This window comes from Eumetopias jubatus, unplaced genomic scaffold, assembly GCF_037043125.1.
Source record: "Eumetopias jubatus isolate StellerSeaLion01/CBP00866 unplaced genomic scaffold, mEumJub1_p1.0 scaffold_1, whole genome shotgun sequence".
In the NCBI taxonomy this organism is placed as follows: Eukaryota; Metazoa; Chordata; class Mammalia; order Carnivora; family Otariidae; genus Eumetopias; species Eumetopias jubatus.
This window is the reverse complement of record NW_028274807.1, coordinates 26,415,459-26,434,430: the sequence shown is the minus strand read 5'-3', so window position 1 is coordinate 26,434,430 and position 18,972 is coordinate 26,415,459. Positions and strand designations below refer to the sequence as shown.

At 40.0% G+C, this 18,972-nt stretch overlaps 1 protein-coding gene and 1 pseudogene across 1 annotated transcript in view; one reads left to right on the top strand and one right to left on the bottom strand.

Moving 5' to 3' along the window:
• CXADR (CXADR cell adhesion molecule) overlaps positions 1-18,496 on the top strand; it is a 36,205-nt gene extending 17,709 nt beyond the window's left edge. The window contains exons 2-7 of the mRNA XM_028116709.2: positions 3,523-3,689; positions 8,310-8,514; positions 14,708-14,863; positions 16,380-16,502; positions 17,019-17,157; positions 18,232-18,496. Coding sequence (XP_027972510.1) covers positions 3,523-3,689; positions 8,310-8,514; positions 14,708-14,863; positions 16,380-16,502; positions 17,019-17,157; positions 18,232-18,496 — 1,055 coding nt within the window. The remainder of the gene's footprint in view (positions 1-3,522; positions 3,690-8,309; positions 8,515-14,707; positions 14,864-16,379; positions 16,503-17,018; positions 17,158-18,231) is intronic.
• Positions 11,717-14,526, bottom strand: LOC148164988 (large ribosomal subunit protein eL43 pseudogene; annotated as a pseudogene).
• Positions 18,497-18,972: the final 476 nt, after the last annotated feature.

The window sequence follows — 18,972 nt, the reverse complement described above, 5'->3', positions numbered from 1 at the left end:
CTCTATTTCTCATTCTCTCTCTCAAATAAATAAATAAATAAAATCTTTAAAAAAAAAAAAACATAGTTGAAAATTCTCACATTTACTTCTTTCTCTTTTTAAATCAGCCATAAAGTTTCATGAGCACTTTCCATTTTCTAATGATTTTAAGATTGCGAGAAGAAAAAGATAACTGAAGACCATCCAGGTCAATGGGTAGCTTAAACTTGAAGAAGTCTGTTAGAGAAATCAAAGCAGGTCCTTGGTTCAAAATGTTGCCTTCCTGCTAGAGGAATAGAGTCTTCATTATCTTCGTTTCTTCTCCATTCTTAGGGCAGAAACAGATCTTCTAATGTTTGCTAGGAGATGACAACATCAAGGCTAAAAAATACTTCGATGAGCTGGTGTCATTTTGATGCTCCAGTAGAAGTCAGACTGGGCAGAAGAGAAGCTCTGAAGATCCAAGTGTTTGAAATTTGGAGATTTAAAAAAAGCAAGCAGAAAACTGGGAGATGTTATTTCAGTCACTGCCAAAATGGGATGTGATTCAGTTTGTTTACTTATATAATCCAGTGTTGAGCACTTATTAACTGGATTCTGCAAATACTTGCAGTTCATAATGTTCTACATATTTCATCACACTGAATATAAGTTTAAATAAAATTATAAGATTTGTTATTTAGGTTTCAGGCCGTGTTTGAACCTGCAAGTAGTTTGCAGTTTAAATTATCACTTAATTTGCTACATAAATAGAATTGGGCAGCACCTGTTCGAAAGAGTCTTCAGACAATGCATGGGACCTAGTGTCAGCCTTTTGTCTCCTACAATTTGTGACTGTTGCATACTTCAGCGCTTGATAAACTATGCCTCTGTGCAGAGAGCCCCTTCAGTGTTGCTAGGAAACCCAGTAACTGTTTTGTACAATCTTGAGATTTTAATTCATTTCTAGTGCAACACATTGAAGAGCAGTTGAATGTTTTAAACATTTTTTTAGAAATAAATGCTGAAAGCCATTTAAAAATCTGTTTAATATTTTTTTAGCAGCACACACATTAAGAAAATACCAGTATAAAGCAGAAACGGGCAATCACCTTAAAATCTCAGTTCTCAAAAAGTAACTGCTCTTAACAGTTTAAGATATATCTTTGCGGATCATTTTTATACATATGTAACTGTTCCCTAAGGTAGTGTTTTAAGGTAAAAGTAATTTTTATGTGTCAAACAACAAAGAATGAAAGATACTATCATGAAAACTGAGTTGCATTTTATTCTAATGACTGCAATAGAAGTACAGAGAGCATGGTTAAAATTTGAATATGTACATATTTAGATGTTTGGTGTCATTTAACTTTTATTTATTTATTTATTTATTTATTTTAAAGATTTTATTTATTTGAGAGAGAGCACATGAGAGGGGGGAGGGTCAGGGAGAAGCAGACTCCCTGCTGAGCGGGGAGCCCGATCCCAGGACTCCAGGATCATGACCTGAGCCGAAGGCAGTCGCTTAACCAACTGAGCCACTCAGGCGCCCTAACTTTTTTTATTTTTATAAAATAAAAACTCGAAAAGCACCGAGGAACCAGAAAGTTTTAATTTTTTTTTTTTAAACAAAAGTTCATTTTCTTTTATATTCTGGCTTTGATATTTTGGGGCTATGTCTTGATTCATTTTGGAATGGAATTTTCATTCTGGAGCGTACTCAGATTGTTTTTACCTTAATACGTAAAGTATCAATACCCAGACAAATGGAGATAACAAATTGTAGTAGCTATAGAAAGGAGATCCTCATACAGCAGGAACAACTTCTGGTAGGTTAATACTCTCTTTCAACCTTTATAAAATTGATCAGATTTATGATCTAGTCACCAGTTCTTTTCTGCTAATGTGCAAGGAACTACAACAAGAGATAGAGGCATCCACAAAAATGTTTAAACCCTTTTGGGGCTAATGATTTAAATCAGGACATGGAATTTTAAAATTTACTTAAAAATGCAAGGTATTATGGGAAGAAGACAAGCTCATCAACATCTAGAACACATGACAAAACCTTGGAGGCTACCTAAGTCAACTTCACAATAAAGCTTATGGAGGAAAATACCCCAAGATAGTATAAATACTAAGTAAGTGCCAAAAGGGTAATCATAGCAGAAAGTAAAGTACTGTGAATATTTGTAGAAAGACGGATAAATCACTGTAGGCTAGAGAGGTAGAAGAGCGCCTGAGTGAATGAGGGAGGGATTGGAACTGAGTTTATTAGAAACGATAGAAAGTATTTATTAGAGGATTGAATATTAATTCAGGAGAAACACTTGAGATTATACACATAAATACCAAATCATAATTTTAAATAAAAATGTGGACATGAAATGGAGATTGGAATAGTAATGGACCTTTTTTAGGATATTAAACGGTCCATTTGGGCTGAATCACTGGGTTTGGATGATATATCATCAGTTTTTGCTGTGTAACAAAGCAACCCAAACTCTAGAGGCTTAAAACAAAAAATTATGTGTTGCTTTGTGATCCTGTGGGTTGTCAGTTTAGGCCAGGCTGAGATGGGAAGTTCTGGTCTCCCATGGGGCTGCAGGCAGCTGGTCTGGAACGGGGGCTGGAAATTCTAAGGTGGCCGCATATTGAGCACTTGCAGCTGCTGAACACCTCTGTTCTCTCCTGTGTGGCTTGGTCACTCGGTGCCAGGGGTCTGAGAGGGCAAGGGTGGGGGCAGCGGTGTCTCTTGAGGTCTTGCCTCGGAACTCACAGCTGCGCTCAGACTGCTCTGTTGGTCAGAGTTAGGCCAGCCTCTGATTGAAGGGAGCAGAGAGTCTTAGTTTTTGTCCAGTTTGGGTCTGCTATTTGAGGAGTGCCCTTAAATGTGTTTAAAAGCTTATGATGGTGCTTGAATATAAACGGTTTGAATGTAACATCTTTCATTCTCAATCTCTTGGCTTCAACTTTATTAACATTTTATTACAAGTGACAGTTGATATGTATTAAGCTTCCTTGGGGATAATGGAAAGGATTGTGGGATGGCTGATAATTTAATTCTTCATTTTGGTTTGGTCTGTTGGGGTTTATTATATGAAAAACAACATCAAAATCATCATTATAGAGAATTAGTACTGTCAAAATTCATGAGCATGTGTCCCAGCAGCAAGAGTTACCAGTGTTGTGTATGGCACTGTGGCAAGTAGGAATAAATGTAGCCCTGAGTTAGTATGATATAACTGACCTTTTAGAGACTAGCTAAATTCACTTTTAAAGATCTGCTTGGACATAGAATACCCTCTACTAATAGAAACTTGTATCTCATATGATGCTGGGAGATTCTCAATGCTCTTAAAGGAAATTGTATCAGATAAGATGATATTAATATTGGCATTCCATTTCTACAAAGGCACAAACTGAAAACTGGGGACCACTGAGTTTGAACCTCATCGCTCTGGTCACAAATCGCATCCTGTTCTCCTGCACAGCTGGTGTGTGCTGAGTGTGCTGCCAGTCTAACAGCAGATGCTTAGTCCATGTGCATGTTTCTTTCTCCAGATTTTACCAGAAGTTTGAGTATCACTACTCCTGATCAGATGATTGAAAAGGCCAAAGGGGAAACTGCTTATTTGCCATGCAAATTTACCCTTAGTCCAGAAGACCAGGGACCACTGGATATCGAATGGCTGCTATCACCAGCTGATAATCAGAAAGTGGATCAAGTGGTAAGTTTGCTGAGTGCTTGCTCACTTAGTAGATGTCTGTGGAACTTCTTAGGTGTCCATCACTATGCTGATCACAGAGGCAGGGGTGGGAATGGGGGAGCTATGTAGAAAGCCCCAGACTTCTCTGGCTTGTGGTCTGGGTGAGGAAGACAGTCACTGGATGGAAAGTGAGGACACGTGTAATGGAATGAAATGGGTAAGTGGCCTGAGATTTCTTAGTGAAGGCTTTAAGGAAGAAGAGGAACTTAAGAACGTTCTGAAAACCTGGAGTTGGAAATGGGCGTGAGGGAGTGGTGGGAGGGGTACATGGAGCAGGCATGATAGAAAGCATGGTAGGAACATGCATAATGTGTTAGGGGACAGCAAGTAAACTAGACTTTGTGAAGAATTAGAAAGAATTCAGCTTTTTTGTTTTTTGTTTTATTTCTTAATTTTTTTTTTTTTTGAGAATTCAGTTTTTAACACAAGAATTCTGTTATCGCTATAAGGGTCATTGAGTGTAACAGTGCAATGCAAGTACATATTACAACAGTCTGTCTTCCATATTCTTCAAGTTAAATATCCTGAATAATGAATTTCTTAAAAAGCAAAACAAAATCTTCGTGGCAAAACAGTTTATAAAATATTTAATCTAAAAAAATGAAATAGCAAAATACTGTTATAGACATTTTTCTAATTATAAAGTATTAAGAGCCTAAGGTTGAAAACCTGGAAAGCCAAAAGTGGCACAAGGGAGGAAAATTGCCTACTAATCTCCTCTCCAAATATATATATCACACAATTAGTACTAAAATATTTCACTTAACTTAGAATATTTCATATTAGCTTTATCTGACACGTTTAGTTCTAAAAAACACATTGTATTAGATCAGGGAGAGAAAAGTAAGTCCAAATATTTACAGGAATATATTAGTAATATACACATTTGGAAGAGAAAATTTATTTTTATTTATGGTCCATAGAAAAGAAGAGGTTATTAAGCCATTTAATGACTGAAACAGTGCAGTTAGGTAATTACTGTTTTTGCAAATTCAGACAGTTTACCCCTGATGTATTTGTGAAGGAAAAAATTAATGTCTTTCCCAGGTTGTGAATGACCAGGGCCACCTCCTCCAAAGACTTACCTCTGTCCCAATTGTGCTACCGGAAGGAACTTCCTTCTGTCTTCCCTAAGCAAAATAGAGCCTGACTCATTCTGTCTACTCAGCCCAGATACCCTGTGCCTCCCTGCTTGCTCTTCTTTCCCCTTAGTGTCTTTCTTTGGCAGCGCCAACACCTTGAACATAGGCTTCTATTCTACCTCCGGTTCTGCATACCCCTCCTCTGGCAGTGCCAGGGCTGTAGAGCCTGTGACCGCTCCCGTGGTTCAGATGAATGAATGGAGAGCATGGGTCTTAAATGCTTCTGGCTTAGGACTCCTGAGTGAAGCCCTCTGAAAAGATACGTCTAGAGACCAAGAAGCACAGTGTGCCCTGTAGCCTGGCGTGTCCGTTCATGGCAGGAGGACCCAGAGTCTTCTGTGCTGAGTGGGAGGCAGAGCTTTATTGCCTACGGGACTTAGGAGACAAGTATCAAACTAGGAACTGGGTTTTAGTGTCCATTTCTGGGTTAAAACCTAGCCTCTAACCTAAAATATGGTAAAATCAAACCAAAAAGAAAGGTAAAAGGGATAGGGAGAGATGATACAGAAGAGGATGCTTATATAGAATTTCAGCTATGTTATCTGTTAGCTGAGCCATTATTTTAATTCAGTTAAACTAGTAGTGACTGTAGCAGGGGACTGGGCTGGAGAAGTTAGCCATCCTTGTTCCCCATGTGATCTCTTTAGTCAGCAGTTACCATGTACTATGCACTTTCTGTGTGCTGGGCAGTGTTTTATAGATTTTAATTATATATAGTTATTTAAGCCTTAGAACAACCTAAAATGAGAATTTTTATGCATGTGAAGAAGAGGAAATGGAGGCCCACTGTCACACAGCTGGCAACAGATGCAGTTGGGGCTTGGACTCAGGTCTCTCTCGCTCCCCTGCCACACTTTGTGATCCCTTGCACTGCCCCCATACTGCCTCCCGTGTTTCATAAGCCTCTGTCCTCCTGTAAAATAGGAAAAAGACAGGGTTGTAATGAGAATTCACTGAAATACTGTATGCATAAGGATTTTAGAAGCTTAAAAGTCCTGTAGAAATTAACGAAGTCAGTACCAAGTCAATAAGCATACCAAGTTAAATGGATCTGGTTTGCATCTTAGCTGTGGGACTTTGCAAAAGTTCATCTGTGAGAGTCACTGCCCTCCTCAGCTTCAAGGGTGACTGTGGATGGTGCCACTGTCTTTGTAGGGTTGTGAAGAGGAGTCAGAATTTTCTGGTAAATGTTAGTTCTCCGCCACGTAACCACCATTTGTAGTATCGTTTTCCTGGGGAAATACTAAGAGAGTTTACAAAATAACTAACAGTGAGGACACATGTCAGACTCCTTAATAAACTGCTAAGGTGTGTTTATAGCAAAATGAGGGATTGAGTACCGTAGATTGAATAAGGGAGTCAGTAGTTAAATACAGAGGAAGCTAGGATGGCCTCATTTGAATGTCAGCTGTGGACCTTTCAGCTGCTTTTTTTTAATCTACTTAGCGAACTGGTATTGAGTGCAGACATTAAATATATAAATTTTAAAAATCTCGTGGACAAGGAGTGGGGTTAGCATGGCAGGGGAGGTGATGATACCGAAAAGAACCCAAGTCCCTGTCATCAAGAAATTCCTGCTGAGGACACTGATTCTGATTATACTGCCCATAATTACATCTCAGATAAAAATTACTTGCAGGATACAGACTGTAGTCATGTTCTCTGATTATTACTTGAGTTTGGTGCCACTGCTCTTTGAACCTTTTGTCTCAGATGATCCAGTAGGATTTCATTAGAAAATGTGAAAAAATTATAAAGTATGTTAATTTGGGTGATAGAGATGACCATTGTAATTCTCTTCCAAGCCAAGTTTAACACAGAATTTATTTTCCCTCGGGCGCCTGGGTGGCTCAGATGGTTAAGCGTCTGCCTTCGGCTCAGGTCATGATCCCAGAGTCCTGGGATCAGGTCCCGCATCGGGCTCCCTGCTCCTTGGGAGCCTGCTTCTCCCTCTGCCTCTCTCTCTCTCTCTCTCTGTCTGTCTCTCATGAATAAATAAATCAAATCTTTAAAAAAAAAAAAAATTATTTTCTCTCTAAATCTAGCCTTTAGTTATCTCCATTAAAGCTTGTAACAGTGGCTCAGAAAACTCAGCAGAATTAGAAAGCGGTCTTTGCTCTTAGTCTCAGAAGACTAGTTGAAAGGTCCTGTTAACCCGGGCACATGTATCTCAAGAGGTTTATTTTGTGACTTTATCTTTTAGAGTCTAGAACCCTCAAGTGCCTCTGACTTTGTATTAAGACAAAAAAATGTTGTCTTTTTTGTTGTTGTTAGATTCCACAGGTAAATTTTCACCAGCCTTTTTTGGGGAATAGGGGTGGTGGTATTTACCTGAGTTTACACATGTGATTGACATACAGTAAGCTCCGAGACAGCTGAAAAATAACATGTGTAGGATTCGCACATCTGTTCTCGTTCTAACTAAGCCACTCTTACGTCGGGCTATCTTAACTTATGTTGGGTCTTGGCTTTCCTATTTATTTATTAACATTTTCTTGTGAATTTGTTTTTATTGGGATATAAGGGATAGTTTGGAAAATGTCGTGTGGGTTATGCCCTACCAGGTAAATGCCCATTTTGATCTTCCTGGGATCACTTCTGGAGCCTTTTCTTTTTCCTGGAGCCGCTACTGTTGCTGCCAGCAGCCTCTTCAGGTCCACTGGTGGGTGGCGCCTGGTTTTCCATTTAAAATGAGTGTGTGACCATACCCAAGGATCCCGTTGCTCTCTCTCTCTCTCTTTTTTTAAGATTTTATTATTTTTTAAATTGAGTACTGTGGAGAGAGAGTGAGTGGGTTGAGGGGCAGAGCGGGAGAGAGAGAATCTCAAGCAGGTTTCACACTCAGTGCAGAGCCTGACTTGAGGCTCAGTCTCACGACCCTGAGATCATGACCTGAGCTGAAATCAAGAGTCAGACGTTTAACTGACTTGAGCAACCCAGGTGCCCCAAGATTTTATTTTACTTTATTTTTTTAAAAGATTTATTTATTTGAGAGAGAGAGCACAAGTGTGGGGTGGGGACAGAAGCAGAGGGAGAAGCAGGCTCCCCGCTGAGCAGAGAGCCTGACACAGGACTCGATCCCAGGGCTCTGGGATTATGACCTGATCCGAAGGCAGACACTTAACTGACTGAGCCACCCAGGTGCACCACCCTCCTCCAAGATTTTATCTTTAAGTAATCTTTACACCCAACATGGGGTTCAAACTTACAACCCTGAGATCAAGAGTCATATGCTCTACCTACTGAGCCAGCCAGGCACCCTGTGATGTCCTGTTTTCTTAATCTGTGATTTGAATAATTGTAGTTTTCCTGATAATACTGTGTTTTTATATTTATTTTGGATCCTACAGAAAGTACCATGGTGTATCCAGAGCTCCTTTAATGAGACAGAGGGTTTGCTTATTTGTTTTTTCCCTGTCTTATTTTGGTTTTATTTCAGATTATTTTATATTCTGGAGACAAAATTTATGACGACTACTATCAAGATCTGAAAGGACGGGTACATTTTACAAGTAGTGACCTCAAATCTGGTGACGCATCAATAAATGTAACAAATTTACGGTTGTCGGATATTGGGACATATCAGTGCAAAGTGAAAAAAGCTCCTGGTGTTGGAAATAAGAAGATTCAGCTGACAGTTCTTGGTAAATTGTTTGTATTAATGTTACTTGTTACAAAGTAATACAACACGGTTCTGTAATAGCAGCATTTGAAGTAATTCTAATGTCCTCATAAAACATAAAACTAGCATACTTTTTGGATTAAAAATATAAGAAGTGACTGACTTCTTTATGAAATTCACAAAAGAGTTTAAAGGCAAATGACAGAGTTTTGTGATAAAAAAGAGCCCTAAACAGGGCATTAGGAGATCCAGGGTATTTTTTTGGTATTATGCTCAGATTTGCTTTGAAAAAGAAATAGAATCTCTTCATTTCTTGGGCCTCAGCCTACCTTTTTGAAACATAAAAAATTTAATTATCCTTAAATCTCTACCCTGTTCGATTCATTTCAGAAGTGTTTGTTATGGGCATTTTGAGCTTTTTGCAAACTATATAACTTCAATAAATGAGATTTCTATGATGAATAATTGGAATATTTAGAACCGAGAAGATGGAATGTAGTAGAAGGAATATTAAAGGGATAAGGCCATTAGACGTCAGATGATCATTTATTTTTTTTTATTTTTTTTTAAAGATTTTATTTATTTATTCATGACAGACAGAGAGAGAGAGAGAGAAGTAGAGGGAGAAGCAGGCTCCCAAGGAGCAGGGAGCCCGATGCGGGACTCGATCCCAAGACCCTGGGATCATGACCTGAGCCGAAGGCAGACGCTTAACCATCTGAGCCACCCAGGCACCCTCAGATGATCATTTAATCTCCCTGAGCATCACTGTTTTTCATCCTTAAAATAAAGGGATTAGACAGATGATCACTAGGATATCTTGTCTCTCTGACAGTTAAGAAGGGGATCAGTAAACTGTCAAAGACTTCCATGTTTATTTTTCTAGATTCTGTGCTTGTCACAAGCACTCTTAACTCCTTCAGACTGAGAAACTGAAAGGTTATTGTTCATAAATATACATGTAAAGTCTTAGCGTGGTAGACTTTACCCAGCAGTACAATGGCTGCCATGTAGAAAAACACAATTGTCTAGCTCTGTTTTATGACAGGGAATTCCCGTTTTGTGACCTAAGGTGTCCTATTTTGGGTTACACTTGGAGACCCACTTTGTGTAGGAAATTTGGATCGCTAGAACTGCCTAGCATACCCCTGGAGATAACTAATCAGGGCATTCCCCCCCCGCCCCCAGCAACTCTACCTCATTCCTTTTCTTTTCGAGAACTGATTGGTTGCGGGGGGGGTGGAAAACTTTAGAGGTGCTGGATTCCAGACTCATTTAAAACATCACTCTTTTCTAAAGAATGAATATCAATATCAGAGCAGGTAGAGACTGGGAACAAGAATGTGGATTTTTGTGCACTCCAGTGGCAACTTCAGGTGTTGTCTTGGTTAGACTGCCTTGCACTGGCCGCATTGTTGAGTGGGCACACAAGGGAGTCCTGGTAAAAGGCGCTTCATCCTAAATGGCCCTAGTTCAAAATGTTTCGGCTATGGTATGAAAGCCAGTGAACCTAAACAGGGAACCAGGAGAAGGAATATGGTAACATTGGGAATTCTAGCTTTCTGTGTCTACATTTAGTAAATGTGGAGTTACCTTTCTTTTTCGTAAATGTGAAAGCGGGTATAACTTGTCTGAACTCTTATCCCAGGCCCAGGCATACCTGGGATTATAACTCTGATTGCGTATCTTCTTTGAACACATTCTCCAGGAAGCATTGAGTTAAGATAGAGATGAAATTTTAACTGGTCCATAATGTACCAGACTCTACCTGTTATCAGAATTATTTGTTGTGGACCCTGAGTGGGCAGGTACACTGGGAATAATGCGGTTGACACACATTTCCAGAAATGGTGTGAACAAGCACAGTGTGTGTGGGCATGTGTATATTCCCATGGGACCAGGTTCTGGATTGAATTTGCAGGTCCTGACTGAAGGGACCCCTACGGCACGAGGCAGCTCATATACTACTAGAAGGAACCCGAGTCGGTAATAATGGTTGGCATGTCATGTGGCTAAGCACGCTCATGACAGCAGCCAGGACTGCCACTCAGGAGAAATGTCCCGTTTTCATTAAACCTCACAGCCCAGCTTCTCATATCTCAGGATGGGTAAGTGAGAAGCACTGACACAGTAACTCCTTTTGTCACATCTGTAGGTGATCACCATGGCCTAGCAAGCTGTGAATCCAAAGCAGGGAGAGAGGAGGGGTTAAGTGGAGGGTAAGAGAAGAAAAGGAAGTGACTGCTGAGGGGAGTGGGGATGAGTAATACTCTGATTTGAGAAGCTGTGTCAGAGCTGGAGGAGAATGTCCTGTAGTGCTCTTCCATGTTTTCAGATGAGTCATGGCTGCTGCTGGGAGAAACTACCAGAATTTGCTCTTGAAAGTGACTGTTGGGTGGAAGCTTATCTGTTAGCTTTATCTGAGGAATCTGCTTGGATAGTTGGGAGGAAAGATAAAATGAAGTGCCCTCTAGGGACCAGACTGAGCGTTAGTCCAGTGGAGCTCAGTTCACTTGAAGTCCCTGCCTAATACCTTGCTTGATTCGCTTATGGGGAATCAGGAGGAGATGCCACCAAAGTGTTCACAGAGTAACGACGTTTGTTCATTGTGCCCTGTGTGCTGTGTGGACATGAACTGGGATGACTTAGTTGCCTGGGTGTGAGAGGTGAAGTGTTACTAGAGTTTGCCCCATTGCCTGAGCCTGCCCTACTCTTTCAGATACGCCAGAAGTTCATGTAGATGCAGCTCAGTGACAGAGGGAATTGATTGAGGGTTAATAGGTGGCCACCACACATCACTAGCACCTTCTGCCCTTAGACCTCTGAAAGGACATATTATTGAGACCTTTTGATATAAACAGATTGGCTGGTCTTGAAGAATAGAACAACAATTAATCATTTCCCGGTTGTATACAGTGCAATTGCATGTGGGGTAGCTCGGTGAACGCTGACCCTGGGGGATTTGTAAGCCACTGGTAAAGGGCAGGGCATTTTTTTTTCCATTTTTTATTTTGAAATACAAAATAAAATAGAAAAGTTTCTTTACTAGAACATGACGATTTTCCTCTCTGTAAATTAAAAAAAATAGGTATCTTTGGACCCACTTTGAGACTATGCAAATATCTTGTTTCTCCTCAAAATTTGCCCATGGTGTTCTGTGCATGGTTTCACTTGGTGACACGGTATTTTGTTGTTATTCCATAACTTAACCCATTTATTATAGACTAGCAGTGTTTCCAGTGGTGGAGCTTCTCCTGGTCTTTCAACTCCTTCAGTCTTCTAATGGCCGGCTTTACTGTGATGGCAGAGGTGGTGCTGTAGGTCCAGGCACCGTTGGCTACCGTTTTCTTGCAGGAACCACAAGGCCAGATCCCCACAGCTTGTTTTTTCATCTTGGTTTTGCCACAGAAGGAGCACGTGTACTTGGCGTGCTGGCTTCTTTCAGTCTTCCGCCATTTTCCTGAGGGAGGCACCATAACAGGTCCCACACTTAGCCATGATTTGGACCTTCTTGATGCCTTTAGCTATGTTGTGGCAAACTAGGTCTGAGCCCAGAGAGCAGGGTATTTTCAACCAAGCAAAAATATCATTCCTGGGTAGATGATGTGATGATAAAAGTATATCCTGCCCCGTGTAGGAATTTAGAGTGTTTCTCCCGTAGACTGGTGCAGGCCATTAACTTGGAGGGGTGATCGTGGAATACAGCATTACTACACTGGTGGGACGGTGCCCAAGTACAAATTGATGGACATGCAGCTTCTCTTGAGAAGGACTGTTGGCTGTGCAAATGATCGTGGAAGCAAATGTTCTGGGGACAATGGCCAGGTATCCTGGAACCGCAGGCCAAAGAAACATTAGAAGACAAGACTTTTATCTGTGTTCCTTTGTGGTTTTTATCTTTCTTTCAATATAGGCAAGTGCCATGCATTAAGAGTTATCTTCCCTGTGGTATAATGGTTGGGGTTGGCATGTGAAAGACTTGCACTTTCTCCTCCCAGTGGAAAGCAGGTGGGCGCCCCCAGAGTGACACCCAGAAGCCAGTGTTGGTAACATTTTGTTCTGTTGTAGATGGTGTGTATCTCAAGCTCAGTGGGTCCTTGAATTTCCTCAGCAGTCACTTTAAGTAACTGCCCATTATTGGATATGTTTGGTTTATGGGAAAGGGATATTTTTGTTAGAAAAGATGAAGGTTAGGGTTAGAACGCTGTATTACCAATAGATTTTTGATGTATGAAGCATTGCTTTAATATCTCACAATATCTGCTAATTCATGTAATGAAGGATTTATTTGGTAGTTTGAAGAAATGGAGAATAAAGCTCACTTCATTGAAGATTCACAGGATGAAATAATTTGCAAAACTGATTTAGAAGTGTTTAATTGATGTAGTCCCCAGGGTAACTGATCAAGCTGAAAAAGAAACACATTTGCTTAGGAAAGTCATCAGTGTAATTAAATGCATGTGTTCATCCTTGTTAAAAGGTACAGGCAGTAAGAGAGTGGAGAAATAAAGTCAAATTTAAGTATTATCAAGAAAAGTGTGAAGAAGTGAGATCATGATTGACAACCTTTGTTAAAGATGCTCCCCAATAATCCTTTTGGTCAACTTTGGAAAACAGTTTGAAAGTTTCTTACTGAGTTAAACATGAACTTTCCAAATACGATCCAGGAATTACCAAGAAAAAGGAAAACATGTATCAATATTTACAAAGTGTTCAAGCAGCATTTGTAATAGCACAAAACCCATTTACATTTTCACAGCAGTGAAAGAATAAGCCCATCCAAGACTTGAAAGAATAAAAATTAGCTCCGACTGAAAAAGAACAAAGCAGTCCTGCTGTTTCTCAGAATGGAAGACGTGCAGTAAAAGCCAGCAGGATGGCGGGAGCACTATTCGTCCCAAGGTTGTGGAGCAGGAGTAAACTAGAGACTACTGTTGCTTCCCCCGTGGTGCCCCTGCTCTGCACTACTCATCTTTTTCCTGGGGTACTCCGTTGCTAAATGGCCCCCATCTCCAATTTAATCCCTGCTTCTCCTAATCCTCCTAAGCCTCGGAAACAGCATATGCTTTAGGACGGGTCCACGCTGCTCTTAGACCGTACTCCGAATCCTTCAGAATCCTTCCTCTGATGGTGACAGACTACACACCTGTTCCTGTTGAGTTTAGCTGATTGAGTTTTAACACAAGCCCTAAAACTGGAAACCGTGTTCATCGGTGGATGAGTGGAGAGGCAAATTTGTGTTCTAGTCCCTTGATAGAATACAGCTGAGCATTAAAGAATGAACTACTGACTGCATGGATGAGTCTCAAAAGCCTTACAGTGAATAAAAGGAGCAAGACAAAAAGCCAAAGTAAATGGGTATTATTCCATTTATATGACTCTAGAAGCAGCAGAACAAATCTAGCGTGTGACAGAAATTTGATCAGTGGCTGCCTGGGACCAGGGTTGTGGCATCGGCTCTCAACAAGAGGGAAATTGCTTGGAAGAGGAGGCGAGCCATGCTTCACGGTGGTGCTTATACATTTGTTAAAAATGATCATCCCACAAGATTCAATTGTGTTGATTTTATTGTACGTTCACTGTGCCTTAATAAAGTCCAACAGAAGAGTATGGAATGCCAAGGTGTTATTCCAGTGTTTGGAGGGAGTGACAAGGGATGGATTTAGCAGCTGCTCGAAACAGTTTCCCAGAGAGACCTGGAGTATAACCTCAGGTTTACCTTTTTATAACCCTGCTCTCTGGATGGTTTGGGGTTAATGTAATGCAGAGTGTTAATTGTTCCTGTTATCAACATTATTTATTATAAATCCCCCAAATAGTGAGATAACAGCACTCAGAGGGATATGACATGGCACAGACTCCCAGAGCGCTACCTACATGTCAAGCATTGAGTAGAAGAGGTAAGGATTAGAGGGAGATGGAAGCTTCCTTGAGTCTAAAGTGGGACCCGCCTGCACCATCCTTCTCTTTTTTCAGATGTGCCCCCTTGGAATGAAGGAGCCCAGAGCTCCCACCTGAAGATACCTGAGCTCATCCGTGCCTGCTTTGTGTTGCATAAAGTTGAGTAAACTGGTGCTGATAACTTACTATAGTCTTTTAGTCTTGTCAACGACCACATGGGAATGAGTCAGTGGTTATGCGATGTACTGTGTGTTTAATCACTTGCAAACATAAATTCTGTTCTCGTATAAAGTTACAATTTATTCTTTTCTCAGTTAAGCCTTCAGGTATAAGATGTTATGTCGATGGATCAGAAGAAATTGGAAATGACTTTAAACTAAAATGTGAACCAAAAGAAGGTTCACTTCCATTACAATATGAATGGCAGAAATTGTCCAACTCCCAGAAACTGCCCGCCTTATGGTTACCAGGTACTGGTGATAATTACAAGTTGTACTATATGCCATTGTTTTGGACTTAGATCTAGTAGTAGGGGTGTGTGTGTGTGTGTGTGTGTGTGTGTAGAGAGAGAGAGAGAGGTTCTCAGATACCTTCCCATTTCTGTACAGAACAATCAAGAGTCCATGAGAATTATTCAATGTTTTACAATGTCAACTTAGTGTCATATGTTAATGAAAATATTTTTATAATCTCACTGCTTAGGATATTATAGTTTCTTTGTTGTGTATATATATATTTTAAAGATTTTACTTATTTATTTGACAGAGACACAGCGAGAGAGGGAACACAAGCAGGGGGAGAGGGAGAAGCAGGCACCCTGCGGAGCAGGACCCTGGGATCATGACCCGAGCCGAAGGCAGACGCCTAACAATTGAGCCACCCAGGCGCCCCTCTTGTGTATTTTCTAATTGATAGTAATACTGATGGAAAATAATGATCATAATGTAGATAATGGCTTGGTTATAATAAGAGTAGGATCTTGAATGTTTTGTTTAGATTCATGTTGAAGTAGGATTTCTCTCCACCTTTCTTTTCTCAAACTAAGAGGTCAAACTATATGACCCCTTCTGACTTTTGTATGTTTCTTCCATCTGCGGGGATAAAATAGGTTTGAAATCTTCCTGCTTCCCCAAAGAGCCTTTGTGGGATGGAATTTTTTGTTTTTGTCTTTTTACGTAATCTCTATGCCCAGTGTGGGCCTCAAACTCCTCACCACCCTGAGATCAAGAGTTGGCATGTTCTACCAGTTGAGTCAGCTGAAACTGTACCTGGCTAAGGCAGTCGTGGGTACTCTTACTTGTGATACAAATGACCTGGAGGACAATTATAGTTGGTCCTTGAACAACACAGGTTTGAACTATGTAGGTCCGTTGATATGTGGATTTTTTTACGGAGAGTACTGTAAATAATATTTCCTAGTGATTTTCTTAATAACATACACAACATACAAAATGTGTGTTAATTGGCTGTTTATATTATTGTACATACGTTTCGGGGGCATGTGGGTGGCTCAGTCTGTTGAGCATCAGACTCCTGATTTCAGTTCAGGTGGAGATTGCAGGGTCATGCGATGGAGCCCCACTTCAGGCTCCAGGCTCAGTGCAGAGTCAGCTGGAGATTGTCTCTCCCTGTCTCCCTCTGCCCTCCCCACTCACATGTGCCCACTGTCTCTCTCAAAATAAATAAGATCTTTAAAAAAATTACAGTTACATTTCAGGGGGAGTCAGAAGTTATACCCTAATCTTTGTGCAGGAGATCAGAATCCTTACACACCTGCCACCCCCTGCCATTATTTAAGAGTCAACCGTGTCTGCATTCTGGAGACATGCGCATGTTTCCCTGGAAATTTGTTCTGTACCCAGCTTCAGTTTGTCTGACTTTTACCTGGATTGTCAAGTTTAATAGGGTTTGCCTTTACTAAAAACTGAGCAATGCAGTTTTATAAAGATAGGTTTTGCCAAATACTCCCCCTTTTCTTCCCCATAGACATGAATTCACCTGTTATATCTGTAAAAAATGCCTCTACTGAGTACTCTGGGACCTACAGTTGTACAGTCACAAACAGAGTAGGCTCTGATCAATGCCAGCTACACCTGAATGTTGTTCCACGTAAGTACCTTCTTTCGGTCTGTTGTGATAACGTCTTTCTGTTGTCTTCATACAGCTTCCTTTGGTTCAGTCAGCAAGTATGTATTGAGGGCAAAGGGATGCTAACTTTGGCAAAGCACTCTGCCTTGGTTATTAGCTATTCTAAGTCCTGGAAAGGGGGGAAAATACTATATTAATAAAGACTTCATTATTGTAATGATATTAAGAAGGTAAGAGTTGTCAAATCGACTCATGTATCATTAGAACATTCTTATGTGCCAGCCAAGAATGCTTTGAATATTAAAATGTTTTAGTCTGGTTTCATGATTTTTATGCTTGAAATAGTATTATACAGTTCAGAAGAAAGTTCTTTCCAGTGGATTTTCCCACTGGACCAAAAACTAATTAAAATGTCTCTTAAAGTTAATATATACAGTGAAATCAGTCCATCAGGTTGTATCCTTAACCTTCAATATGACTAGATACAGATTTTTTTTTTTTACTATTAATTATTTTCTTATTAACATCTTATTCTAGCTTCAAATAGAGCTGGAACAATTGCAGGAGCTATTGTAGGAATTTTGCTTGCTCTAGTGCTCATTGGTCTTACCGTCTTTTGCTGTCGTAAAAAGCGCAGAGAAGAAAAATATGAAAAGGAAGTTCATCACGATATCAGGTAAGTAAGTGACACAAGAGTTGCCGAAAATAAACTAAATGTATTATTTCTCTAAAGCGTTAGTTCTCTTAATCATGTGGAGCATTTACCCCATTAGAACTGGATAAAAGCTGTGGCTCTTCCCCTCAGTACATTTGAAAGCTTTACTTTCAATTGCAGGTGTGCGGAATCAACCAACCTCCGTTGTGCCCCGCCTCCAGCCTCAATTTTGAATCCTATTTTAAGAGCTACTGCAAAATGCTTATCTTAAGACTGTCTACCTTCTCCCAATAAAGTATAGGCATGAAGTTTTCAAAAAAAAAAAAGGAGCAGATGTTGAGGTTTAGAAAGACCTGATCGTATCAAGTGACATCAGTAATTATATAGAACTGTTAGTAATGTGATTTTATTTTTTAATATTCTAAACTAGTAGATCTTAACTAGAAGTGTGTGTTTGCATTATAGAACTTTAAAAAATAACATGACTGAAATAACATCCAGGAAATAAATGGACACTTGGTAGGTGTGGCTTGGGGTCTGTGCACTTTTAAACTGTACCAGAGGTAACTCAGGTGTATATTCTTTGTCAGTGCTTGGTGTGAAAAATCTTAGGCCTAAATTCTCAGCTTTTGCGAATTTAAATCTGCTAAGCTTTCAGTTAATGTCTTAGAGAAGTAATTTTCATAACGAAAAAGTTTTTCTTGCTTTTTTTTTTGGTAGAAATATTTCTATAGGTATTAGTGCCTTATCAACTATAATGTGTTGGCTGACTATAGATTATCTTGATCAGTGATAGCACAGTATGAAGAAATTTAAGTTTGTTCCTTGTAAGAACATTATAGAATCAGATTTTTATAAAAATTACATTTTATTATGTATGAAGGTGTACATTGTGTAAATGATAGATTTGGGATGAATACACAGTTCATGACATTGTAGCTTATTGCAGTTGCTTTATTGTGTGTCGCACACACTTTTATATACATATTTAAATAGAGGATCTTTCCTCACCCGTATCCATTTTTCATAGCTTACATAATTGTAGGTTTTTAGAAGCTTGTTCTTTGAATTTGTATTGGGATCTTTGCTTTCTAGGGAAGACGTGCCTCCTCCAAAGAGCCGTACATCCACTGCCAGGAGCTACATGGGCAGCAATCACTCATCCCTGGGCTCCATGTCTCCTTCCAACATGGAAGGATATTCCAAGACTCAATATAACCAAGTACCAAGTGAAGACTTTGAACGCGCTCCTCAGAGTCCGACTCTCCCACCTGCTAAGGTAGCTGCCCCTAATCTGAGTAGGATGGGAGCGGTGCCTGTGATGATTCCAGCACAGAGCAAGGACGGGTCTATAGTATAGAGCCTGCGTGCTTTCACCTCTGCTTTCCGTGGTTCTTTTCTCCTCTTCAAATAGGAAGACTGTTCCGTTCTAAATTCTGCTACCAGCCTCAAAATATATCAAGAAGTTAACCAGAAACTAAAAGTTATACTTTAGAAAGTTTTGTTTGGTTACTGAAAGAGTAAAGGTATTGAAGTTACTAAAGACAGATTCACCAACTGAAAAAGGATTTCCTTTAAGATATTGATATGATAGATTTCTGAATATCAATACTTAAGATAGAGCACTTTGAATATGAAATCCTAGGGAAGAATTGGTGAACTTACATGCACCCTAAGTTGATGCTTGAATCATGTGAAAGTGGTACTCCCTGTTTTCTACCATTATTTTTAGGTTGCCTTTCTCAATTTATGATCCGGTGTCCCCTCCAAATTGGTAAAGAAACATTCATGGCAAAAATACTTAATGCCACATCTATGTTCTTTTTATAGCTTCTT